Raw genomic sequence first — 21,553 nt, 5'->3', positions numbered from 1 at the left:
CGGGTGGGAACTCCCTCTGGCCTGCACCCTTTCACCTGTGCTAGGTATTTCTCGCCAGCAGACGCCACCTATATGTCCCTTGTCACCCCCCACCCCAACCCCGCCCCTTATGGCCGTCTAGCAGGATTAACAGCTGGCCCTGCCCAGCAAGCCCTGACTGTACTAAGATTCACGGGGGAGCTCTGGCCCTGGCCCCGCCCACAGCACTGCCCACTGCCGGTGGAGTTGCCTGGGGGTAACTCCCAAACCCACAACTGCCCTGGATCAACTAGCTGAGACACAGCTGCTTGAAGCTACCCTGATAAAATGGGAACTAGAGGGACATTCTATTGTGTAAATCAATGTCCCACCGACGTGTAAATAAGGTTCTAACAGGAGTTCCATTCTAAAAGGTCTCAAGGTTCAGAAAATAGGTTAACAATGACACTGGTTTTATAATTTAGGGAGAAAAGGAAAGGAAGGTGGGGAGGAAGATGAGAGGGCAGGAGGGCAGGACCCTGAGGGATGGGGAAGGAAGAAAGGAGGGAGGGGGGAAGGTAAGAAAGAAGGAAGAAGGAAGGAAAGAAGGAAGAAGGGAAGGAGGGAGTATGGGAGAGAGGGAGGAATAAACCAAAGTTATTACAGAAAACCAGATCAACTGAGGCCTCAGGTTGGTTAAATGTGGGCCCTCTGATTTCCTCTATGTTATCATTTGTGATTTCTCTCTGAGCATGGCCCACACAGAGTCCTAAATATCCTGGTGCCAATTATTTTTCTCCATGCTGTTATCAGGATTAGAATTCACTGTGAAGAGTGAAGAAGAACAGGACAGTTCACATTCTGACTTGACAGCACCAAAGCCCTTGAGTTACAGCAGCACTGAACCAGGAAGATTGAGCCTGAGAGCTTCACACTCACTGTGCTCTCTGACTCACAGCCTGAATCTCTTTTCAGAGACACCATAGAGGTTTCACCAGAAAGACAACAACCATGTCCCTTCCCTGTTGCCTCGTTTAAAGAGAGCTGCAGAAAAACACATTTGAAGAGCTGACCACAGCACTCAGTACCATTTCAATTATCAAAAAACGTTTTCCCCTCCGTGAACAGACCCAGAATGGTCCAGGTAATAGCAACAACATGTTAAATTCAAAAGTAATGGTAAATGCCTGACCTGGTGGTTTCTATTAATGTAGGTGTTCTATTGTCTCCACAGCCATAAAATTAGCATCCTTTGCTAGTAAAATAAGCCTGGATCATGAGTCTGACTGTCATGTTTTTGTTTTCCTACTTCTTAATACGCATTCATGTTTGCTCAATGATGATTCCGGAAATGCCTATCAACTCATCAGTGATGACATCACACTGTCCAGCTCCAAGCTTTCCAGAAAACACAGAAGCCAGCTGGTTTCAGCATCACACCTCTTGACAACAGGACATTGCCAAACTCTGCCTACTTTCAGCCTCCAATACCTTTGGAATGGCTCACGGTCTTCCTCATTAAGGAAAAGGAAGCAATATTGTTGGGGTCGGCGGGCGGCCCCAGAAAGACCAAACCAGGCCAAACAGTTCCATGTGAAGTTTATTGCAAGAGGAAAGGGCAAAGGTGACAGTGGAAAGAGAAGAGGGGAAGAGAGAGAGAGGGATGCTTCTCTTATATATACACGGCTGGTGATGTGGTCGCAGGTAAAGGTGAGCCCAATGGATTCTGGGAATATGGTGGCTGTTGCCTTGGCAACAGGTGTATAGGTCGCACTGTCGCCTATGTGATGTCACAGGTTTCGGAGGTCCTGGTACCAACAAATATGCCAGTTCATCTCAGATAAATGACGCTTTCAAGTGGCAACTTTGATTTGTTTCTTTGTGAAAATTTACTCAAGGGTTTAGATAAAAGTTACATATTCTAAGTAAATGTTCTGCCTTAAGGAATTGGACTATCTGGCCACTGTAAATTTCTCCTGGAACCAGTTCTGAAACAGGATGAGAAGTGTGGATGGATCAGTGTGACTCCTTTAGAGGCTGTCATTTGGCTGCCTCTGAGACAGAAGCCAGCTCTCCGTTACTCTAACAGCGTCAAAAGTAAAGATCATCTTCCTGCCCATCCGCCTTGCTTTGAGAACGCATCAGGCATCTGTACTCACAACTGATAGGTAACCCAGGACACTGGCTGCTGCCTGTGGTACCTCCTTCATCTAAATCTCAACTGCTAAGCTGATCCTGAGAGACTTACTAAGAACCAGCGGAGGCAGAAGTGAGTTACATAGATATGGTGGATAGTCAGAACCCAAAGCTCCTTAAAGACAGGAACAATGTAGACCTGGAACTCTTGGGGCCAAATCTACCCAATAGCTTCACAGCTTACTAGTTTCAGAAGCCAGAAACTAAATACACTGAAGTAAACAAACAAACAAACAAAAACCCCACTTACACAGATTCGCAGTCATCTGTAGAGCCACACCTCTATCCCCTGGCGATTGCCAGAGTCCAGGAAAGAGAAACTGGTGGCTACATGTGGCGTTCAGCAGGACTCAACCTATCAAGGTGTGTCCCTGATACAGAATGACAGTGGAGCCAGTGTGACACAGATCTGAGGCAGAAGACAGAACAAGATTGAAGTGCACTGCTTAGGTCTTGCATAGGCATAAGTACGCAGCAAAGCCGATGATAACTACAGCACAACTATCCACTGCCCAGAGTTGTCCCGGGGATCGCATGGTGAGGTATGTGAAGCCCTCGGAGTAAGTGCTGTAACTGCTCCTCACTTCCTTCTGCGTCTGTTATGATGGGCAACCCTCTCCTCCACTGTCCAGCTCCATCTCGACCACCGACAACCAGGCTCCATCTCATTCTTGTGACTCCTCCCTGCCTTTCTAGTGTGCATCTGATGGAGGTGCTTTACCTAGTCTAGGACTCTCTACAGCAAGGGAAGACATCCTTTGGCAACTATAAAACTAAAATGAGGCTATCTAAGGTTTGTGTACTTTTAGAAAATTTGCACTAGTGTTTTTTTTAAAAAAAATGAATTCTTTTGTAATGCAAGGAATAGAGTTTTTTATTTCTGTTAAATAAACTATTTACTTTGTACTGTTGCACATAGCTTTTTAAAGCTTGCTTTTCAAAATTAATGTCAACGAAGTGAAATATATTCAAGGGAGTCAGTAATAGAGGGTGTGTCTGAGTTTAAATCCCAGCCAAACAAGCAAAGATTGTTTGTCCAGGTTTTCTTTTTTGTTGGTTGTATCTGTGTATGTTCTTCTGAATGTTTATAGACTGTCCCTTGTACCTTATGCAACTTACAACTATTGCTGCACTCTTAACTGTTGGTGCATGCATGTGTGTACACACACACATGCACATGCAGACACCTGTGTTTTTCAAACCCTTGTACTCAGAGGTTTCTTTTGCTGCGATCACTATGGTGTGTTCCTTCTGCTTTCATATTTCTCCTGTGCTCCTTTCTACAAATGTCAGTGTTCATTTATCCCTTGACATGGTAAAGTCCTCTTCATAAAACCAGGTCAAAACGCTTGTTAGGATGAGTTTTTAATTAATATTTCTTTCTCACCAAGGGTTACATTTAATAACTGTGTTTTTTAGTTCACTCTTATGTCTCCTATACTAGCACAATTCCCAAACAATTAACACTTAAGTGTTTGTGGGATGAATGAGCAAATGAATGATTGACAAGATATATCTATACCTATACCTATACCTATACCTATACCTATACCTATACCTATACCTATACCTATACCTATATATCTCACATTTGGGCATACTTTGGAGAAATAATTCTTTTCTTTTTCTATTTTCCATGTATATTGACATATTAGATTAATATCTTGGGTCACCTTAATATCTTTTAAAAACAAATAAGTAAAGGTGCCAGCAGCTACTATGATGGTTAATCCTGAAGTCACTTGAGAGAAATTCCATAATTTCATAAAGGAGAAGATTCACCCCCAGGTGGCAAGCACCTTGAACAGGGCAGGGTGGGGGGAGTGCAGGTGCCTTTTCTTCTCCCAGGTGAGGGCACCTGTCTTCCTCCTTTAATGTCATATGAGGTAAACTGAAGCATCCAGCCTCATAGACTGACCAGTGGTAGGGTTCATGGCTTCTCGGCAGGCAGATGACCGCTGTCCAGCCTCTACCATGCAAACCAATCTAGTTACGTTGTCTTCATTTGTAATATGGATGCATTCTGTCAGTTCAGCCCCTCTGGAGGATCTTGCCTTATACAGGCACTGTAAAGAAAAGAAGAAATCCTTGAGAGATGGGTTTGAGAGAAGAGATTCACGGTTAGATAAAACCAGGCTCTCACTCAACACTTCGTGCAAAGTAACTTCTGCAGATCCATAAAGTAAGTGGAAAACACTGCAAAACAACTGTGTCCCAGTAGGTAGAAAAGGATTTTCAACATAAACCAAACCAATTCTTCCACCCCATGGAAGCACCAGTGTTTCACAGTCAATAACAGCCTCTCACCTTGTGCCTTCCTGCTTCTGCCTCCACCTGACTAAAGTGCAAGATTTCTGTTTAACAAAGGACACTAAAACAGTTTCTAGGTTGAGAGAATTTTGTATGTGTGTGTGACAAAAAGTCCAAAACATACCTAGCACTAGAAACTGCAGCACATGTGCAGTGTATTTCAAGAAATCAGAGAATTGTATGCTAAAATATTAAATTGTCCTTTTGCCAAATAATAGTTTTGGATAATTTGAGAACCCTAATAGAGTTATACATTTGAAAGAATGTTAAGCTAAATAATCTAACAATGCCCCCATATCTTGTTGCTTGAGCAATCGTTCCCTTATTGTGCAATGAGAGAATCTCAGTGTTTGTCCTAAGGAGGTTGGGAACAATACGCATTACCATCTTCAGAGAGCAAGTGGATCAAGCATGGTCTCCCATCGATCTCTGTTCTAAGTTGGCGACACCAAGCTCATATATCAGTCCAAGCTCATATATCAGTACTGCTCACTCTTACGAACAGAACCCAGTCAAAGAGCTGAAAATGAATATGTCTGAATTAAATGTGAGCAAAAGATTTACAGCAGCGGTATGTTTTTATGCAAAAAAGTACATTCTAAACAAACTCATCACGGAGATAAATATGAGTTGAAAAATACAGGTGTGCATGCTAGGGGTGGGAGAGGAGGGCCTAACAAAGAGAAAACAATGAATATATTGTTCATCTTAAAAGGAACAATGGGAAAATTGAACTTCCATTTATTATGTCTTCTTATCTCTATCCTGTAATAAGGAATAATAGTGAAGGGAACTATTAATAAGCCAAGTGAGTAGAAAACAAATCAATATTGATCCAAAGGGAGGAACTAGAAGAACTGGTTGTACAAATATGCTGGACATCACAACTGGTAGTACATTTCTGTGTCTGATAGTTAGTAATACATAATCATAAAATCCAGCATTTCCAACAGTATATAATAAAAACACAAAATATCTGCAAGGTAGGCCAGATTCAATTCATCATAATTGTATTGGTTCATCTTGTGTGTTATATACTCAGAAGCTGAATACTGTGCCTCACACCAGACTGTAACTTGAGAGTGGGTCTCAATGTACTGTGAAGAATTCTCCCCATTAACTCCTGATTGGTCAATAAGTGTCTAGGGCTAATGACAGGGCAGAAAGGATGGGAGGTGGGACTGGAAATCAAGTGAGAATCTCAAGAAAGACATGAGGGAGAAGGACAGAGATGACCGAGACAGGAGGAATTCGCCATTGAACAGGACAGACCAAGAACATGAGGCCAAAAGAAGTGTGCCCTGAGGACAGGCTGATGGAGCAGAAGCAGGCTGGGAGACACCAGACTGGCAAATGACCGATATCTGTGTAGGCTTTAACAGTTGGAAGGATTAAAATAGCTCAGAACCTGCCCAGCATAGTGCCTACAGCTTATTAATAAATTGTAGTGTCCCTGTGTCCTTTACTCGGGATCTATACTACCAATAGTGAGGTAGAAACCCCCAATATGTAATTGGAAATAAAATTAGGTACAGCAACCTCCCAAGAAAAATCATTTCTTGCTTTAAAAAAAATCTATTAACAGAAGGTAAAAATACTGGGTGGTCTATATTTACAGCAGAAATGAATGAGAATGTAAGCTTCAAATTAGGTCAGTCAAATCAGAAGATTGATGGTGTTTTATATGAGGTATGTAAGGAACAACATTTCAAATCACAAATAGTAAATATTCATATGAAATGGTTGGGCATTGTACTGGCTGGTTTTATGTGTCAACTTGACACAGGCTGGAGTTATCACAGAGAAAGGAGCTTCAGTTGGGGAAGTGCCTCCATGAGATCCAGTTGTAAGGCATTTTCTCAATTAGTAATTGAGGGGGCAGGGCCCCTTGTGGGTGGTACCATCCCTGGACTGGTAGTCTTAGATTCTATAAGAGAGCAAGCTAAGCAAGCCAGGGTAAGCAAGCCAGTAAGAAACATCCCTTCTTGGCCTCTGCATCAGCTCCTGTTTCCTGACCTACTTGAGTTCTAGTCCTTACTTCCTGTAGTGATGAACAGCAGTGTGGAAGTGTAAGCTCAATAAACCCTTTCCTCCCCAACTTGCTTCTTGGTCATGATATTTTGTGCAGGAATAAAAACCCTGACTAAGACCGGCATAAACATTTTATTTACTGGAAAACTGTACTTTAGTAGGAGAAGTTAAGAAACCTTGATAACACATGCCTGACATGCTAACCTACCAGAAAGGAAGTCACTAAATTCTGCATCCAACAGAAAATTGTTCAGTAGATTTATTCTATAACCACTGACTATCTGAGACTCTATTAGTTTTTAGGGCTTCTTAGAAATATTACAACTCCAAAATGAGTCAAAAAATCTTACTAAAATTTTAAGCAGATGAATGGATTAGTGATCATAAAACAGTAAAAGCCACACAGAATGAAGAAATTGATGAATAGAATTGATTGTCTAGAAACAGCCAGGAATGTGTTCTGCAATTATTTTATTTATATAACTCTAATATTTAAATTTTAACTTATTTAAAGAACCATCAACTCACCTACAGCTTGTGTCTTATAAATAACCTTAATTGATAATCTTTATGACTAGCTTCCACATATTCATGTTGATGTTTTGCTAATAAGATGTAAAGATTTGATCTTGAAGTATGTGTGGTAAAGAGGCCCTCAACAATGGGTTTTCAGAGTGTTTTTGATGGGGCAGCTGACAGAAGAAAGAGTCAGGACAGCAGCTGTCACTGTGCCTAGGGGGCCTTCAGTGTCATAATGGAAAAAGATGGGAGGCACAACAGTGATGTGTTAGGCATAGCCTGCAGGCCCTCTTCCTTCTGTGTGGACCCAGAATTATGCAGTGTGAAGCTGGGAAAAGAATCTCCCTAGGGCTTTTTCTTTCTATGCAACATTTGCATACCTTTCCTCTGCTCAAACTTCAAAACAGAAGGTCTGCCTACTCCACTACGGACCTGCTTCATGTTTCACAGAGCACTGGGGCATCATAGAGACCTTCTAGAAGTTTCTGTCCACCTGAACACCTATGTGATCTTTTCTTCCATTCCTTGTGGTCATTCTTCTGAAGTAAGCACCACCTCATTCAGGACTAAAGGCAGGCTCTCCTCATATGTCTTCACCTAGGCTCACGGTCCCTGCTTTGAAGACTCTCTTCTCTCCCACACCATCCATGAACCCACCTCTATCTTCCCCATCACACATGAAGATAAGGAAATCCCTGACATTTCTCTACCCCACTTTTTCTTCTAGTTACGACACCCAAAGAATAAAGGGGTGTTCTTACAACTGAGTGGAACAGACATTTTCTTCGTCAGTTTTGTCTCAATATCTGAGTTGCAGGAACCATTGAAACATATCCTTCTTTGGACTTCTGCTTTTCCTTCCTCATGCCATTAACCTGTTGGCGTCTTTTCCTTGTAGTACAGTGCTGTGGGACTCAGTGCTGGTCTTACTTACATCATGGTTCCCAGTATTCTCATTCCCATATTGAACTCATCCAGCCTCCAATTTGGCAGAGTGCTGAGACCAGCATGTATCTCTCTCTGGATTCTAAATTCCAACATACAATTCTTAACTCTGGCACCCCCAAGGTCTTGCAACATCAGTCTTCTTCCTTCAGTCAAGACCAGCACCCCTTGCCAGCAGTTAAGGCAAAGTTTGGCTTTATTCTTTTTCTTATATCCGAGGTCAATTAGTAAATCCTACCAAAGGTACCTACAGACTATCCAGGGGCCTTTGTTCCCTCCATCTCTGTCAATACTGTTCTGCTTCAGACCATCATCACCTCTCCTTAGGGTTATGCCAAAAGCATCTTACTCAGCTTTGTCATTGCCAGTGCTGCTAAGTTTAATCTCTTTATAACAAGCAACTTTGTTGTCTTTGTCACTGAACAATTTAGGGCTGGATCTAACAGCCCACACCTGCCACCCAGCCTTCAAGAGACCAAGACAGAAAACTCGGGAGCTCAAGACTAGACTGGGCTACAAAGAGCGTCTCTTTCTTGATGTCATCACCAAAAAGTAATAGATGCCAATAGTTTGGATTATTATGCTATTGTCCTAAGATCCTCTGAAATTCTCTGAAATTTTTAAAAAAACAAAACAAAAATCCCACAGAGATGTCTCATCCCAATGCAATCAAATGCTAAGTATCCCCAAGAGTCTCCAGGATTTGAAGGCTCAGGTTGCATGACCATTTCGCTGTGTTCAGAGGCCTTCGGAGTCATCCCCTGAAGCTCCCCTCAAGATGCTTTCCACAGCCTACTGCTGTCTCCTGGAAGCTGAGCTGTATTTCTCCTGCCAGTCTCTGCTCAACAATGTCCACTTAGCAGAAAAAAAAGCCACCTGTTAGTCATGGGGTTAGTCATCAACCCCAAGGAGAGGTGACGATGGTCTGAAGCAGAACAGTACTGATAGAGATGGAGGGAACAAAAGCCCCTGGATGTTCTGTAGGTTCTATTGGTTTTTCTCACTTTGTTTTTCTTTCTGTAATAGTTACATTGAGTTATAACTTAAGTTGTTCTCTCTCTTATTAATTATATTTCATAAGAAAGTAAGACTCAGGATTAGGGTTGTAGCTCAGTTGGTAGATTCATTGCCTAGCATGTACAAAGCCCTAAGTTTAATACACAACACCTCAAATGGAGCAGAGTGGTGCATACCTGTGATTCCAGCACTTGGAGAGGTAGAGGCACAAAGCTCAGAAATTCAAGGTTGTGATCAGCTATATGTAAAGTCCAAGGCTTGTCTGGGTACAAAATAGTCTGTCAATGATGATAATGATGATGATGATGACGGTGATGATGGTGATTAACATATTAGTGTGACTTCCCCAATAGAGTTAGCACCTGAGTCATGATAGAAGAGCTCAAGTGAGTGGGAAGAAAAGACATGAGACAAAATGCTTGGCATGTCCTCAAGCATCAGTTGAATATGCACAGTTGAGTATCCACAGAGATGAATATCCACACAGAATCAGTCAGAGCACTAGTCATTTTTATAGCTTTGTAATAATTGACCCCTGCCCTGAATACACTTCCAAAACTTAGGAAAAGATTGCATAGGTATTAAATAGTAGCAAAAGGAATATTTAGTATGTCCTTTATGACTAAATTAGAGACAGGAAGGATTTGCCTGAAGCTCTCATAAATAGCTCATGTTCAAAATACCTAATCTAAATAACCATCATCACTCCAAAATAAAATGATCTCTGCTGTTCTCCTCAGTGACGTTAATGACGTCATCATCCTCCCTTCCCACTTGATCAAGAAACTAGAGTCATGGGATTGAGCCTTGCTTCTCCCTGGGCCTCTTGCCAAGCTCCTGGATCCTAAGTATGCTGGACTCATCTCCTCCGTGACCACCTCACCTTGTGTCCCAGCTCACCCATCCCACCTCACCTGGTGTCCCAGCTCACCATCATCCAACCTCACCTGGTGTCCCAGCTCACCGTCATCCCACCTCACCTGGTGTCCCAGCTCACCATCATCCAACCTCACCTGGTGTCCCAGCTCACCCATCCCACCTCACCTGGTGTCCCAGCTCACCATCATCCAACCTCACCTGGTGTCCCAGCTCACCGTCATCCCACCTCACCTGGTGTCCCAGCTCTCCGTCATCCCACCTATTCATATAACATCAGTTTCCTAGCTGCACTTCGGTTGTTTGCTTCTACTGCTGTTTTTGGTTGTTTCTGCTTTTTCTCGGCTTTCATCTTTAGTTATGTGACAACAACATGCTGTCTCTTGCCACTCTTGAGCCAGGAAGTACTTTTCCAGAGAAAGAAAAAAGCCTTTAACTCTTGTGTATGCATGTGATGATTTTTGTGCAGTTCTGTCATTAAAACCAACTAAAGAACTGCAATGATTAGATTTGTAAATTTATTTCCTGTCTTTAATCTTCTGGTCTTTTGTTTGTTTATATGGTTGGTTGGCTGATTTTTCTATGTGTAGCCGTGGTTGTCCTAAAACTTGCTCAGTAGACCGGATTGGCCTTGAACTCAGAGATCCAACTGCCTCTCCCTCCCAAGTGCTGGGATGAAAGACCTGAGCCACACTGCCAGGCATCTTCCAGTCTTTGTACAGCAGATAATTGTAGAGTTCTAGATAAGTTGTCACTTTAGAGACCGATGTGACAGTTAAAATTGCAATGGTCATCTTGTATTTACAAAGTCATTTGTATGAAAGATAGTCAGTAAAAAATGGTTTCAGAACATTGATTAAATTGCCTCCGTATGACCCCAATATTTGCTTTGTTTTGCTTTGCTTTGCACTAGGAAAAAATTAGTTTCTACTTTGTTTAAGCTGCTGCTGATTACATGTTATTACAGACTAATACAGATTCCAGCCATTCCATTGTAGTAAATAAGATGTTTTATATACTCTGTAACACAGAACAACAGAGTTTGAACGCAGTTCATTGAGAGCTGTTATAAGCATTGGTCATACAGCAAAACCATAAAATTGACTTGTCACAAACTGAAACTTCCATCTCTGTCAAGCTCACCTTTACTTGTTCTAAGGCTGAAGTCTATTCAAGGATGCACAGAAACTTATTTGGGACTGTACTGTATGTACGGAGACAGAAGTTTGTGAACTGGAAAGTGAACAAAGAAAACAAAGCACAACCAATACAACACACTGTGGTTTAACCAGGGTACACTGACAAAAGTTGTTTCCATTCAGCGTGTTGACTTAATGCAACAATTAAAGGTTCAATACCATCCCCAGCATAATGAGAAGAACAGAAGCGAAACTCTTGAGCCTGGTTGTAAAGTGCTAAACAAGAACAACGGTCCCTTGAATGCAAGAGGACGAAAATGTGGTTGATGAAATCAACCACAAAATTAGTCTTAAAACTTGAAAGGTCAAATTAATAAGGTTCAGTGACCTGAAAGGGACCACACAGCATCTCATCAGAAAGTTCCAGATCCCCTAGGTTCTCTAAAGCCAGGCTTCTGTGTTTAGTGGGGCAGCAAGTGAGTACCTTCTAGCTGTCTAGGATTGTCTTGGTCTTATTAGAGTACGAGATTCATTCTCCCCCACACTTTACTTTAAGGTTGGTAGGAGAACCCTAAAATATGATCAGGACGCATTGGTTTGAACTCCAAATTAAAATAAAATGAGTTATTGGTAGGCATGGCACCCAGTCCTCTGATCTTACCAACAGGGAGGTTAGGGACGAGAACCCAATGTCAAGGTCATCTGGGGTTACACAGAAAATTTCAGGACAGCCTAGACTGCATGAAACCCTGGCACAAAGACAGGAAGGAGAACAGGGAGAAGGAAAGGAAGAGAGGGAGAGGGGGATAAAGTGAGGCTAGAATATTTAATTTGTTGAATTCTAATTTAGGCAAAAATATTTAGAGCACATCTTTATTATTTGTAGTTGCTTAGAATCAGCTACATAATAACAAAAATCTAAAAGTTTATGTCTATGATATGCAGAAGTTCATACCTTACTTAATGTATGAGGCTCCACAAAGCTACCAAGGGAGCTTTCATTCTATCTATCTAGCTAGCTAGCTAGCTGTCTGTCTATCTATCTATCATCCCTATATCCATCTGTATATCTAACTACCTACCTATCATCTATATATTAACCCATCTGTCCATCTGTTTCTATTTGTTTGTTTGTTTGTTTGTTTGTTTAGAAAAGGATCCCCCTTTGCAGCCCAGGCTCATCTGTAACCAAAGACCCCCCTGCCTCCTGACTTTAGAATTCAAAGCGTGTGCACTAATCTTTGCTTTAGTCTTTCTCAGCCCTTAGCTCTGCTACTCTCAGTGCATAGCCTCTCATCTGATGTTCACAAAATGGCTTCTTGGGTACCAGTCATTTTGTCATGTGTTAAGTATAGTAAAGGAAGTAGAAAAATGCTTTTTTAATTTGTGTCAGTTCTCTTTAGACTCTTACCCAGAAGTCTCAAGCATTTTCACTTCTCATTGGTCAGAATTTGAGACAATGTCACATTTAGATTAGGAGGTTGGTAACAATCATGTCTTAGCTAGGCACATATCCACTCCGTGATTGTATATGAGTACACATGTGTGTGTGAGTATGCATGGGTGCATATGACAGAGTGTGTGTGAGTGTGTGAGTATGTGTGTTTATGTATACACATTAGTATGTACAAATGCAGGCATTCACACGTGGAGGGCAGAGGATGACTCCGGGTTTTGTCCCTCCCTAGCTCCCTTGTATGAAACAGGTCTCGTGAGTTTTGTGGGAATTCTCCTTTTTCCACCTTTCATTTCTGCTATAGGAGTATAGAGGTTCCTTTTAGATGGGGCCTGGGGATTTGAACTCAGGATTTGCACAGCAAGTGCTTTTACCAACTGCATCATCTTCCTATGCTTTGTCTCATTGTCTTTCTGCATGGTTTCCCAGCCCAGAAAAAGAAGGAGAGACCTTGACAGAATGTGATTAACTTGATGCAAAAGACTGGGTTTGTCAATATCTTAGTCACACCTATGCCCCCAAAATGTAAAAGTTCAAAACATGCAAAATGACAAGCTGTACAAAAGAGAGACCCAACCCAGGAAGATGACCCAGTAAACCACCTGTTCAACACCATTGAGACAGCATCTTCAAGCATTGGTTACTGGAGAAAAAAAAAACATATAATTTGTTTTCATAAGCCTGATCAAAACTTACATCAAATCATACACTCAGACATATACATTCATACATATTCACACATATTCATATTCATGCACACACACACACATACACACACACATATACACATATTCTCAGACATACATTCAGACCCTCCGACATACTGCACATCAAAATTTAATTTCTTTAAATGTGATTTTTTTTTTCACTTTGACTGGGAAAACAAATTTATTAAGTGTTAATGAAAATGTCCCTTATTAAATTTTGAGTACATTTTCTGTCCCTGCATCCCTTACACTATTCGGTCCTGTTAAGTTACAAAGTCTTCAAAAAGTCAGTTGTCCATAACAGACAACAGATGGGAGAGTCAGATACTTTGCAGGTGATGAGAGATGGTTTTGAATGTGGGTCTCCAACTCAGCGAGGACAACCCTGGCTTGGGCCTGCTGCTCTAGCCAACCTGCCCTGATTAGAGTCTCACTGCCCTGAGTGATTCTCACTCTAATCAGCTAATGGCTCTGTTTACTTGCAGTAGGTTCTGTCTTTCCTCTCACCCAACCATTTCCATGGAGCTTATCAAAGTTTTGTGTGCATGCACATCTGGCGCTCTCCCTAAAATGCAGGTTCTAACTCAGTGGGGCAGACCTGGGGTCTGAGACCCCTCTATCCTGATAGGCTTTTAGGTGAGGTCCACGTTTCTGGAACCACAGGACACTGATGATGGAAGAACAAGCAGAGAATTGAGATGAAGGGTAGCAGAAGGACTGGAGTCCTGCAGTGGATGACCTCAGAAACCTGAGGGCCGCATCCCAGCTCAGAGCCTCCTGTGTAGTAATAAATTATTTAAAATCCTGGCCTAGGGCTTCTACCCCACTTTGATCATTGAGTTCTTTACACATCCTTTATATTTACAATATGCCTTAAGCAGGCAGTAGCTGGGCAGCTGCCTGCTCTACACTGTTAGAATCTATTTTTCCATCAATGGCTCCTGGTTATTACTTACTATTTTCTGTATTCCACATGGGTTGCTCTTACCTCCCATTGGGCAGCCCTCAGGGCCATGATTTTATGGCTCCCCTAACCCATGGCGGCTCTTTCTCTTCTCCTCCTTCTCCTCCTGTTCCTCATCCTCCTCCTCCTTCTCTTCTCCTTCTCCTTCCTTCTCCTTCTCCTCCTCCTTCTCCTCCACCACCACCTCCTCCTCCTACTCTTCTCCTCCTCCTTCTCCTCCTCCTCCTCCTCCTCCTCCTCCTCCTCCTCCTCCTCCTCCTCCTCCTTCTTCCTCATGGTTCCAAGCCCGGGAAACCTATACCCCAACTATGTCTCTTCTGCCCAGTTATTGGCTATCAGCATCTTTATTCACTAATCAGAATTAACTTGGTGACAGGGTCACAGGGGCTATGTGCAGACTCCAGGTCTTGGGGGCCTGCATTTAGCATCACAATAGACAATAAAAGGCAAAACCTCAATACTCCTGTTAGAACATTCAGTCCAGGACTCAAAAAAATATTTCCATTTTAAAGAATATCCCAGGTTATGCTGTTGGTCCTGCTCTCCTGGACAAGCAATGAGAGAAATGATCCCATACGAGTCACTTCTGTCCCTGTGATAGGATTGCTACCACGTGTGGAATGTCCTCAAAGGCTTACCTGCTAAGAGAAACTCTGAGCTATGTAGCCATTTTCTAGTCTGTAGTTTCTCAGTCTCTAACCATTCTCAGGGAGGCAAAGTCAAAGACAGAAACCCCCTCTGTTTCCACTGTGGGCTGTCCTTTGCATTGGCATCCTGGGGATCAAACCTAGCTGCTCACACATGTGAAGCAGTTTGCCCCTGAATTGGAACTCTCTGTTCCCTTCCATTTTGGATTGCAGCTTCTCTAACTTTTCCTGAAACTCAACAGAGAGAAAGCAATTCTACATGAATTTCAAGTAAAAGGCTTCATACCTCAACTGCAGTCTTGAAATTTATTTTTGGAATTAATAATGTTATGTTATGTGGATTAAAGTTTCTAACAGAAATAAAATTCCCCAGTTCCATATATTCATGGTTACACATTGACAACTAAACACAAGTTTCAAATCCTATGTGTTCAGATTCTCATGCCCAGTGTTGACCAAAAGGATATGCATGCTTTTGCTTCCTGTATCGCTAAAGTTAGTGAACAAGTGACTTGTAACTCTGTATGTTGTTTATCAAAAGGTACCTTATTCCTATTCATTAATAACAATCATGCAGATTTTAAACAATTTATCTTCATACGACATACATTATGAATACATCAGAAATCTGAGGGCCATGTCAGAGGAATTTTATACTGATACATGCACACACACACACACACACACACACACACATACACACATACTCACTCACTCACTCACTCTCATACACACACCTTTAAATGGCTGTTGTTCATGAAAAGGATCTGTGGTAATACAGCATGGCCTTTATATGTAGAGAACATCTATTTCAGAAAGTATCATATTTTCACTTATTGGGCTCTGCACACTGTGTGAGTCTATCTGTTCTTAGAAAGCGTTCTCCTTCTATATTTTTCCATCCCCCCAGACACACACACATACACACACACACACACACACACACACACGAGGAGAAGCAAAGATAGTGTCTGCTCATGTACCATGTTCCCATAGATTTATAAGAGAAGCAGATAATAAGATGGGTCAATGGCATAGTGTGGACTATTCCATGATTATGACTCCATTTTGGATTTCAAACAGCACCCTACTTTAATAACTGACACATTACAAAATGGGAAGTAAAGCTCCTCAGCTCTAAAACACCTATTTTGATGTTTTTTCCAAATGACATCTCTACAAAGTAAATGTGCATACAGGTTTCAAGTGTTATGGAATATTTTTAAATGTTGAGAATTAACATTTAGTGTGTTAGGGAGTATTTGAAGAAGAGTGCTCGAAGGAACTTTGTGTCATTTTTTTCTCTCTTTCATGAAATATTTGAAACCAACATCAAAAAGATAAAAGCTGGATCTTTTATCTTAAATGGTCCCCCATATACGCCGAAATACAGAAAACATTTCATACCTATTAATTGATTAAATCAACAATTAATTAAATCAAAATTTGTATGAAATACAGTACTTTATTAGCAAACTAAATTGTGCAGTCTGGTAGGGTTTCATTCATTTAGTTTATCATACAGTTAATATTTAATTTTTGATGCAAAATGAGAATTACTAGGAGTTGCCTAAATAAATTCAACAATAAATATAATTCCTCTGGAAAAGTTTTAATAATATCTTGAAAACATTTTAAATAGCTAAAGCTGCTTAATACAAATCAATTCCCCACACTGTCTAATAACTTCTAATACTTTAGAGAGCTTTCTCTTGATGCTAAGTAATCCACCTGTGGTTATAATTTTTACTGTTTGATTTAGATGCAAGTTTTCTCATCTACAATTCAGTAAGTATAAGAGCAAGATGACACGAACAACATGTAAGTGATAAAGCTAGTAGTTTACAGCGTTCGTAGAATATTCTATAACTACATCGAAAAATATCTCACTATGACATTTGATGCACTTCCAAATTGGTACTATTAGATCCTAAAATGTCAAAGTTCACATTGTCAGAGTGACATTTACCTCAAAAAGTAAAAATTTCATCACCCCAAATCATCTTACAGTGACTGTAAAAATCACACATTGTGGGGAACTTACAAGATCATATCTGCCTTAATAACACTATATTTCATTTTTTTTCAAATATCCAATTTCTCACTAAAGAGTACCATTCCTAGCAGAGAGCAATAAGACTGGTTACAAAACCTAATGAAACAGAAATCTATTTTTGCCAATAGATAGAAAGTAATGGATTAAAAGGTTAAGTTTAGTTTAAATGTAAGGTTTGCATGAGATGTAACTTGACACATATCTGTAATTTCTCACAAAGGACTAATAAAATATCATTTAAATATATATGTTTTCTTTATAGATCAATAAAACAATACCTTGTTATACCTCATTTATTCAAGCATGTTAAAATATCTATTCATTCAATAATATTTGGTAGGTGTAATGGACTAATAATTTTAATGTGTATCTACTTAAAATTATTTCTAGCCTCCCAGCTTTTTTTTTCTTTGAGTAATTACCAAGATAGCCTGAGTATTGTGTCCCAATATGGACATTAACTCAGTATTGACACATGATAAGGACTAAGCCTTACATCAGAGTTACAGCTTGATATTTTTATGACTATTTGGAGAGAGGCTTGAAGACACAGACCAGTTAAAAGCCACTAAAATAGTAGATCAGTATCAAGTTAAAGAGCTAACAGTTCTCCCAAAGCATTTGTATAATTTTTAATATTTTAATACATATAAATGTGGTTAAGGTAGCATCAAATTAAATTTGACCAGCAAGATAAATATATATATATATATATATATACATATATATATATATATATATATATATAATCTGTAAGCCTAAGCTAGCCTATAGAGATCAGAATTCCAGTGTTTCATGAAATTTTGGACTAATCCCTGTAGTTCTAGGTGCTGTGAGCCTGATGTTCTGACCCGCATCATTTAGACAGGAGCCCCAGGATCCCAATGGTAACATAGCCATGTGGGCAGAGACCCAAGGATTCCTGAAGGTGGCTGAATGAAGACAGTGCTTTTCTAATGAGGGAAATGTACAGGGAGAGTAGAGCTTGTTTGGACACACAAGAGGTTATATTAAAAATTCTTAAAAATTCATCTGAAGCTACTCTGGGAAAAGGAAAACAATATCTTGGCACTAAAAATATTTTAGAAGAATTCTTCTCATGTCCTTGAAAAAAATATTTAATTTGTATATACACAATGCAAACTCATATTTTAAGCTTCCACAATACCCAACTCCATCCATGGAGTCTTGCATAGCATGCAAAAGTTTCAAACATCACCAAAATGTTAGTGGCACAGGCAGTTCAGTCCTGAAGGGGCAATACATACATGCACAGAAAGAAAAGCAGCAGTGACAATGTCCTGTCTAGACATCAGGGAAGCTCTGGAGACAAGGAGAGTTTGGAAAGCACGGCTGGTAAAGCACCCTTATCTACAAATGACTTTAGCTTCTTTTCATACCCAAAGTTGCTACTGCAATCTGCTATCCTCTTACATCCAGTGATACCTCTGTATCCATTTCCACATGTCACTCTATTAACCAGCACCTTATTTCTTCACACATGTCTTTGCTAATGTCCTGAATTTTGGTTCCAAGTGATCTAAAAACTCTAGCCCTTCTTCCTCCGGCCGATCACTGCAGCAGCCCACAGAGCCAGCCATAGAGCCTTTGCCTTCATAGTTATAGGAGCGAACGTAGTCTTCACAATGCTTGTGTTCCTCAGCTTGCCCACACAAATACACCTTCTGCATGGAGAAAGAGCACAGTTTATTATGACTTTTAAAAGACACCTAAACCGACTAGCATAAAAATGATATCTTGGATTTACCTTTTACTGTTTAATTTTTAATCAGAGTGTGTCCTCTAATGGATTCCTACATATAAAAAATGCACATGATTGGTCTATATTATATTCATTCTTAAAATATAGCAAATAAATAAATGCTCAGAGTGAACACATTTATAAGAACTAATGCTATGCATATATCACATAAATAACTTACAACTTCTCACGTGAATATAAGGTGTTTTAGTTGAAATTTACCTCAATGGCTTCTTGGTATATGTGGGAAAGAACCAGTATAGGCTGTGGTTCCTGTGTTTATACTGTAAATAGTTATGATGGTCTAATACATTAATGTTATATATAACATGTGTAATATGTTCATGTTATATAGCTGTGATTATCTAGCATTTGACTCACATCAGTCTGAGCAATATGAAATAAGCAAGGAAAACATACACAGTAGAATCTAAGATTAAATCTTACCAATCTTGGTTGATTGAGGTTGGCAAGATTTCTTAACTACATGTAGAACTACAGCACACTGGCACAATAGTGGCAATTTATGATCTATTTATTATACTATATTTAATTATTTACTGAAGATGCTTTTTCTGATAATATTAAGTGAAAATGACATCAGTCTTTTAATATACATACACATAAATGCGTCCTAAAATCTCACAAATTACATTTTTCATGTTAAACTCTGAGTGTGTTCCTTACATCAGTGCCTATCCTTGTACAGGAGATGAAAAGGTGTGATCCAGGTGTATATTGAAAAGGGGTACATGGGGAAACCCTGGTTTACAAATCATCTTAGGATTGCACATAGTGGGCACCTGAAGACTTGGGCACTTACTTCGCCAAGCCGAGGTTGAGTGAAAGTTTGCCAGTCTGTGTAAGCATATCGGCCAGTGTCTGCGGCTCCTACCACCCCTCCACTTCCTTTGTTGGACTCCAAGGGGTAGCCTCCTTTGACCATCTCAAAACTTTGCTGGGTTTTGATTCCTTGGCCACCAAGAGTCCCAACAGACGTGCTTGCATCACAGATGTTGGCTGTCTGTGAGGGGAGTCTAATATTTGCCTCCTAAAGATAGAATCAGAAAATGAATCAATGGCATAGAAACCAACTTTTTCTTACCACATCCAAGTCACTTGCTGAGCCTCTGTTCTTCACATGTAAAATCAGAATAATGCTAAGAATTATATCATAGATATTCTGGGTCAAACTCTGCCTCCTAGGAATTCATATGTTGAGGTCCTAACCCCAGGATCATTGTAGATCAATCATGTAAGTCTCAAAGAAGTTAGTTTTTCACCTAATATGGCCAATGTTCTTACAAAAAGGAATTTCAGAGAGACAATACTATGAGAATCACTTTATGCGGCCACAAGCCAAGGGACAAAAACTGAAAAGAGCTATCGCTTCTCAGGGCCTTCAAGGGAAATATGGTCTCCGATCTTATCTAGCCTATAAAACAGAGAGAATGTGTTTTTATTGTTTGAGTTGCTCTTAAAGCCAATACAAATGGGCAATGCATTATAATATGCAGGGAACTTCAATTTCTGCTTGGTGCAGTATGGGTCAATAATTATTGGGCCTTACTATTACTATGGAGTAATCAATTACATTCTTTGAGTCACCATGTAATTAGTGGGACTTTAATTCAGATTTACCGTCACTTCTTCTCCTGGTCCTTCAGTATTAGATACAATTAAATTCTGCTGGGCTACGTCATCTGGGAAGCATTTCTTGACAGTTCTCTTGGTAGTAGTCACACAGAAGCACGTAAACAAAATGCCTAAAGCAAAAATTAGAAAGCAAAGTAAAATAATTTTTCACATTCTGGAAGATATTAAAACAATTTGACAATAACAAAATTTTTAAAAAATTGAGAATAACAAATTTTAAAATGTCTGTACGGCTTTTCAAAAATCTTGTCTCATGGTTAACTTCTGAGGAGTTAAACATGACCTCTGAAACTTACCTAAATGGATTTAATCTGCTGTTAGTGCTGATTCAGATCCCCACTTACATAAGAGGTACGAGATTTTTGAAAGGCACATGTGCCAACAATTAAACATATCCTTAATATAAAGAACTGCAGTATATTTTTCTAGACTGTGATAGCTTTGATAAACTGTCCCAGATGGTCCAGGTGTTAAAGTTTTGGTCCCTACCTCTGAGTGCTATTGAGAAGTGGTGGGATTTTCAAAGGATGGGCCTTAATAGAAGGAAGTTGCTTCCTTGGGGACAACCCTAACCTCTTTTTTCTCTCACTGCCATAAGTAGGTTGCTTAGTTTCATGCTACTAGTCACTGGATGCAATACAACAGAGCCTGCTAGTTATGGGCTAAGGCCTCTGAAACTGAAGTAAAATAAACTTGTTTGTAAAAGTTGTTTACTCCAGGAAATTAACACGTAAGAATTTCACAACACTTTAGATCATGATACTTACACAGTAGCAATGCAGATCCCAGGACCATAGCGAGGATGGCCCATTTCCCAAGGATTACATTTGGTTTAGCATCCCTCTCCTCCTTGACACCCATTCTACATTCTGATGGAATGGTACAGTCGCACACTCGCACTGATAATACGTGTTTTGCAGAAAAACCATGCCTGTCTTTTATTTGGATTGGCACAGAATAATAGTTATAATTAAGATTGTGTCGTTGACGAAGAATGGCACTTTTACCTGAAGGGAAAAGGGTAGAGAGAGTATGTATTAATACAACATTTCAAAAACAACATTGTTCTTACTTGGTTACTTATTTACTTAGTTCAAGGAATTAATCTGAAAGAAAAACTGTAATGATTCATTTTCTTTCTTAAAAATGGTTTTATGTTTCAGAAGAGTAGAGAAAGGGTTGAAATTATTTTAAATTAAAGGTAGACTGATCTCCAGACTGGGCATGGCGCTGCATGTCTTTAATCTCTGCACTCAGGAGGCACAGGCAGATAGGTCTCTGTGAACTTGAGGCCCAGTCAGTTTATACAGTTAG

At 40.2% G+C, this 21,553-nt stretch overlaps 1 protein-coding gene across 2 annotated transcripts in view; it reads right to left on the bottom strand.

Annotated features, from left to right (window-relative positions):
- Positions 1–18,308: 18,308 nt before the first annotated feature.
- Dsc1 (desmocollin 1) overlaps positions 18,309–21,553 on the bottom strand; it is a 28,362-nt gene continuing 25,117 nt past the window's right edge. The window contains exons 13-16 of one of the 2 annotated variants that reach the window (XM_052155618.1): positions 21,007–21,246; positions 20,225–20,349; positions 19,407–19,634; positions 18,309–18,506 (exon numbers count right to left, since the gene is read on the bottom strand). In XM_052155618.1, the coding sequence (XP_052011578.1) occupies positions 18,309–18,506; positions 19,407–19,634; positions 20,225–20,349; positions 21,007–21,246 (791 nt within the window). Of the gene's footprint in view, positions 18,507–18,599; positions 18,636–19,406; positions 19,635–20,224; positions 20,350–21,006; positions 21,247–21,553 lie in introns of those variants that run through there. The other variant, XM_052155619.1, reaches the window with a different exon arrangement.

Source organism: Apodemus sylvaticus, chromosome 13 (genome assembly GCF_947179515.1).
Source record: "Apodemus sylvaticus chromosome 13, mApoSyl1.1, whole genome shotgun sequence".
Classification (NCBI taxonomy): domain Eukaryota; kingdom Metazoa; phylum Chordata; class Mammalia; order Rodentia; family Muridae; genus Apodemus; species Apodemus sylvaticus.
Note: the sequence above shows the minus strand (reverse complement) of the source record. Positions and strands in the feature narration are given on the sequence as shown.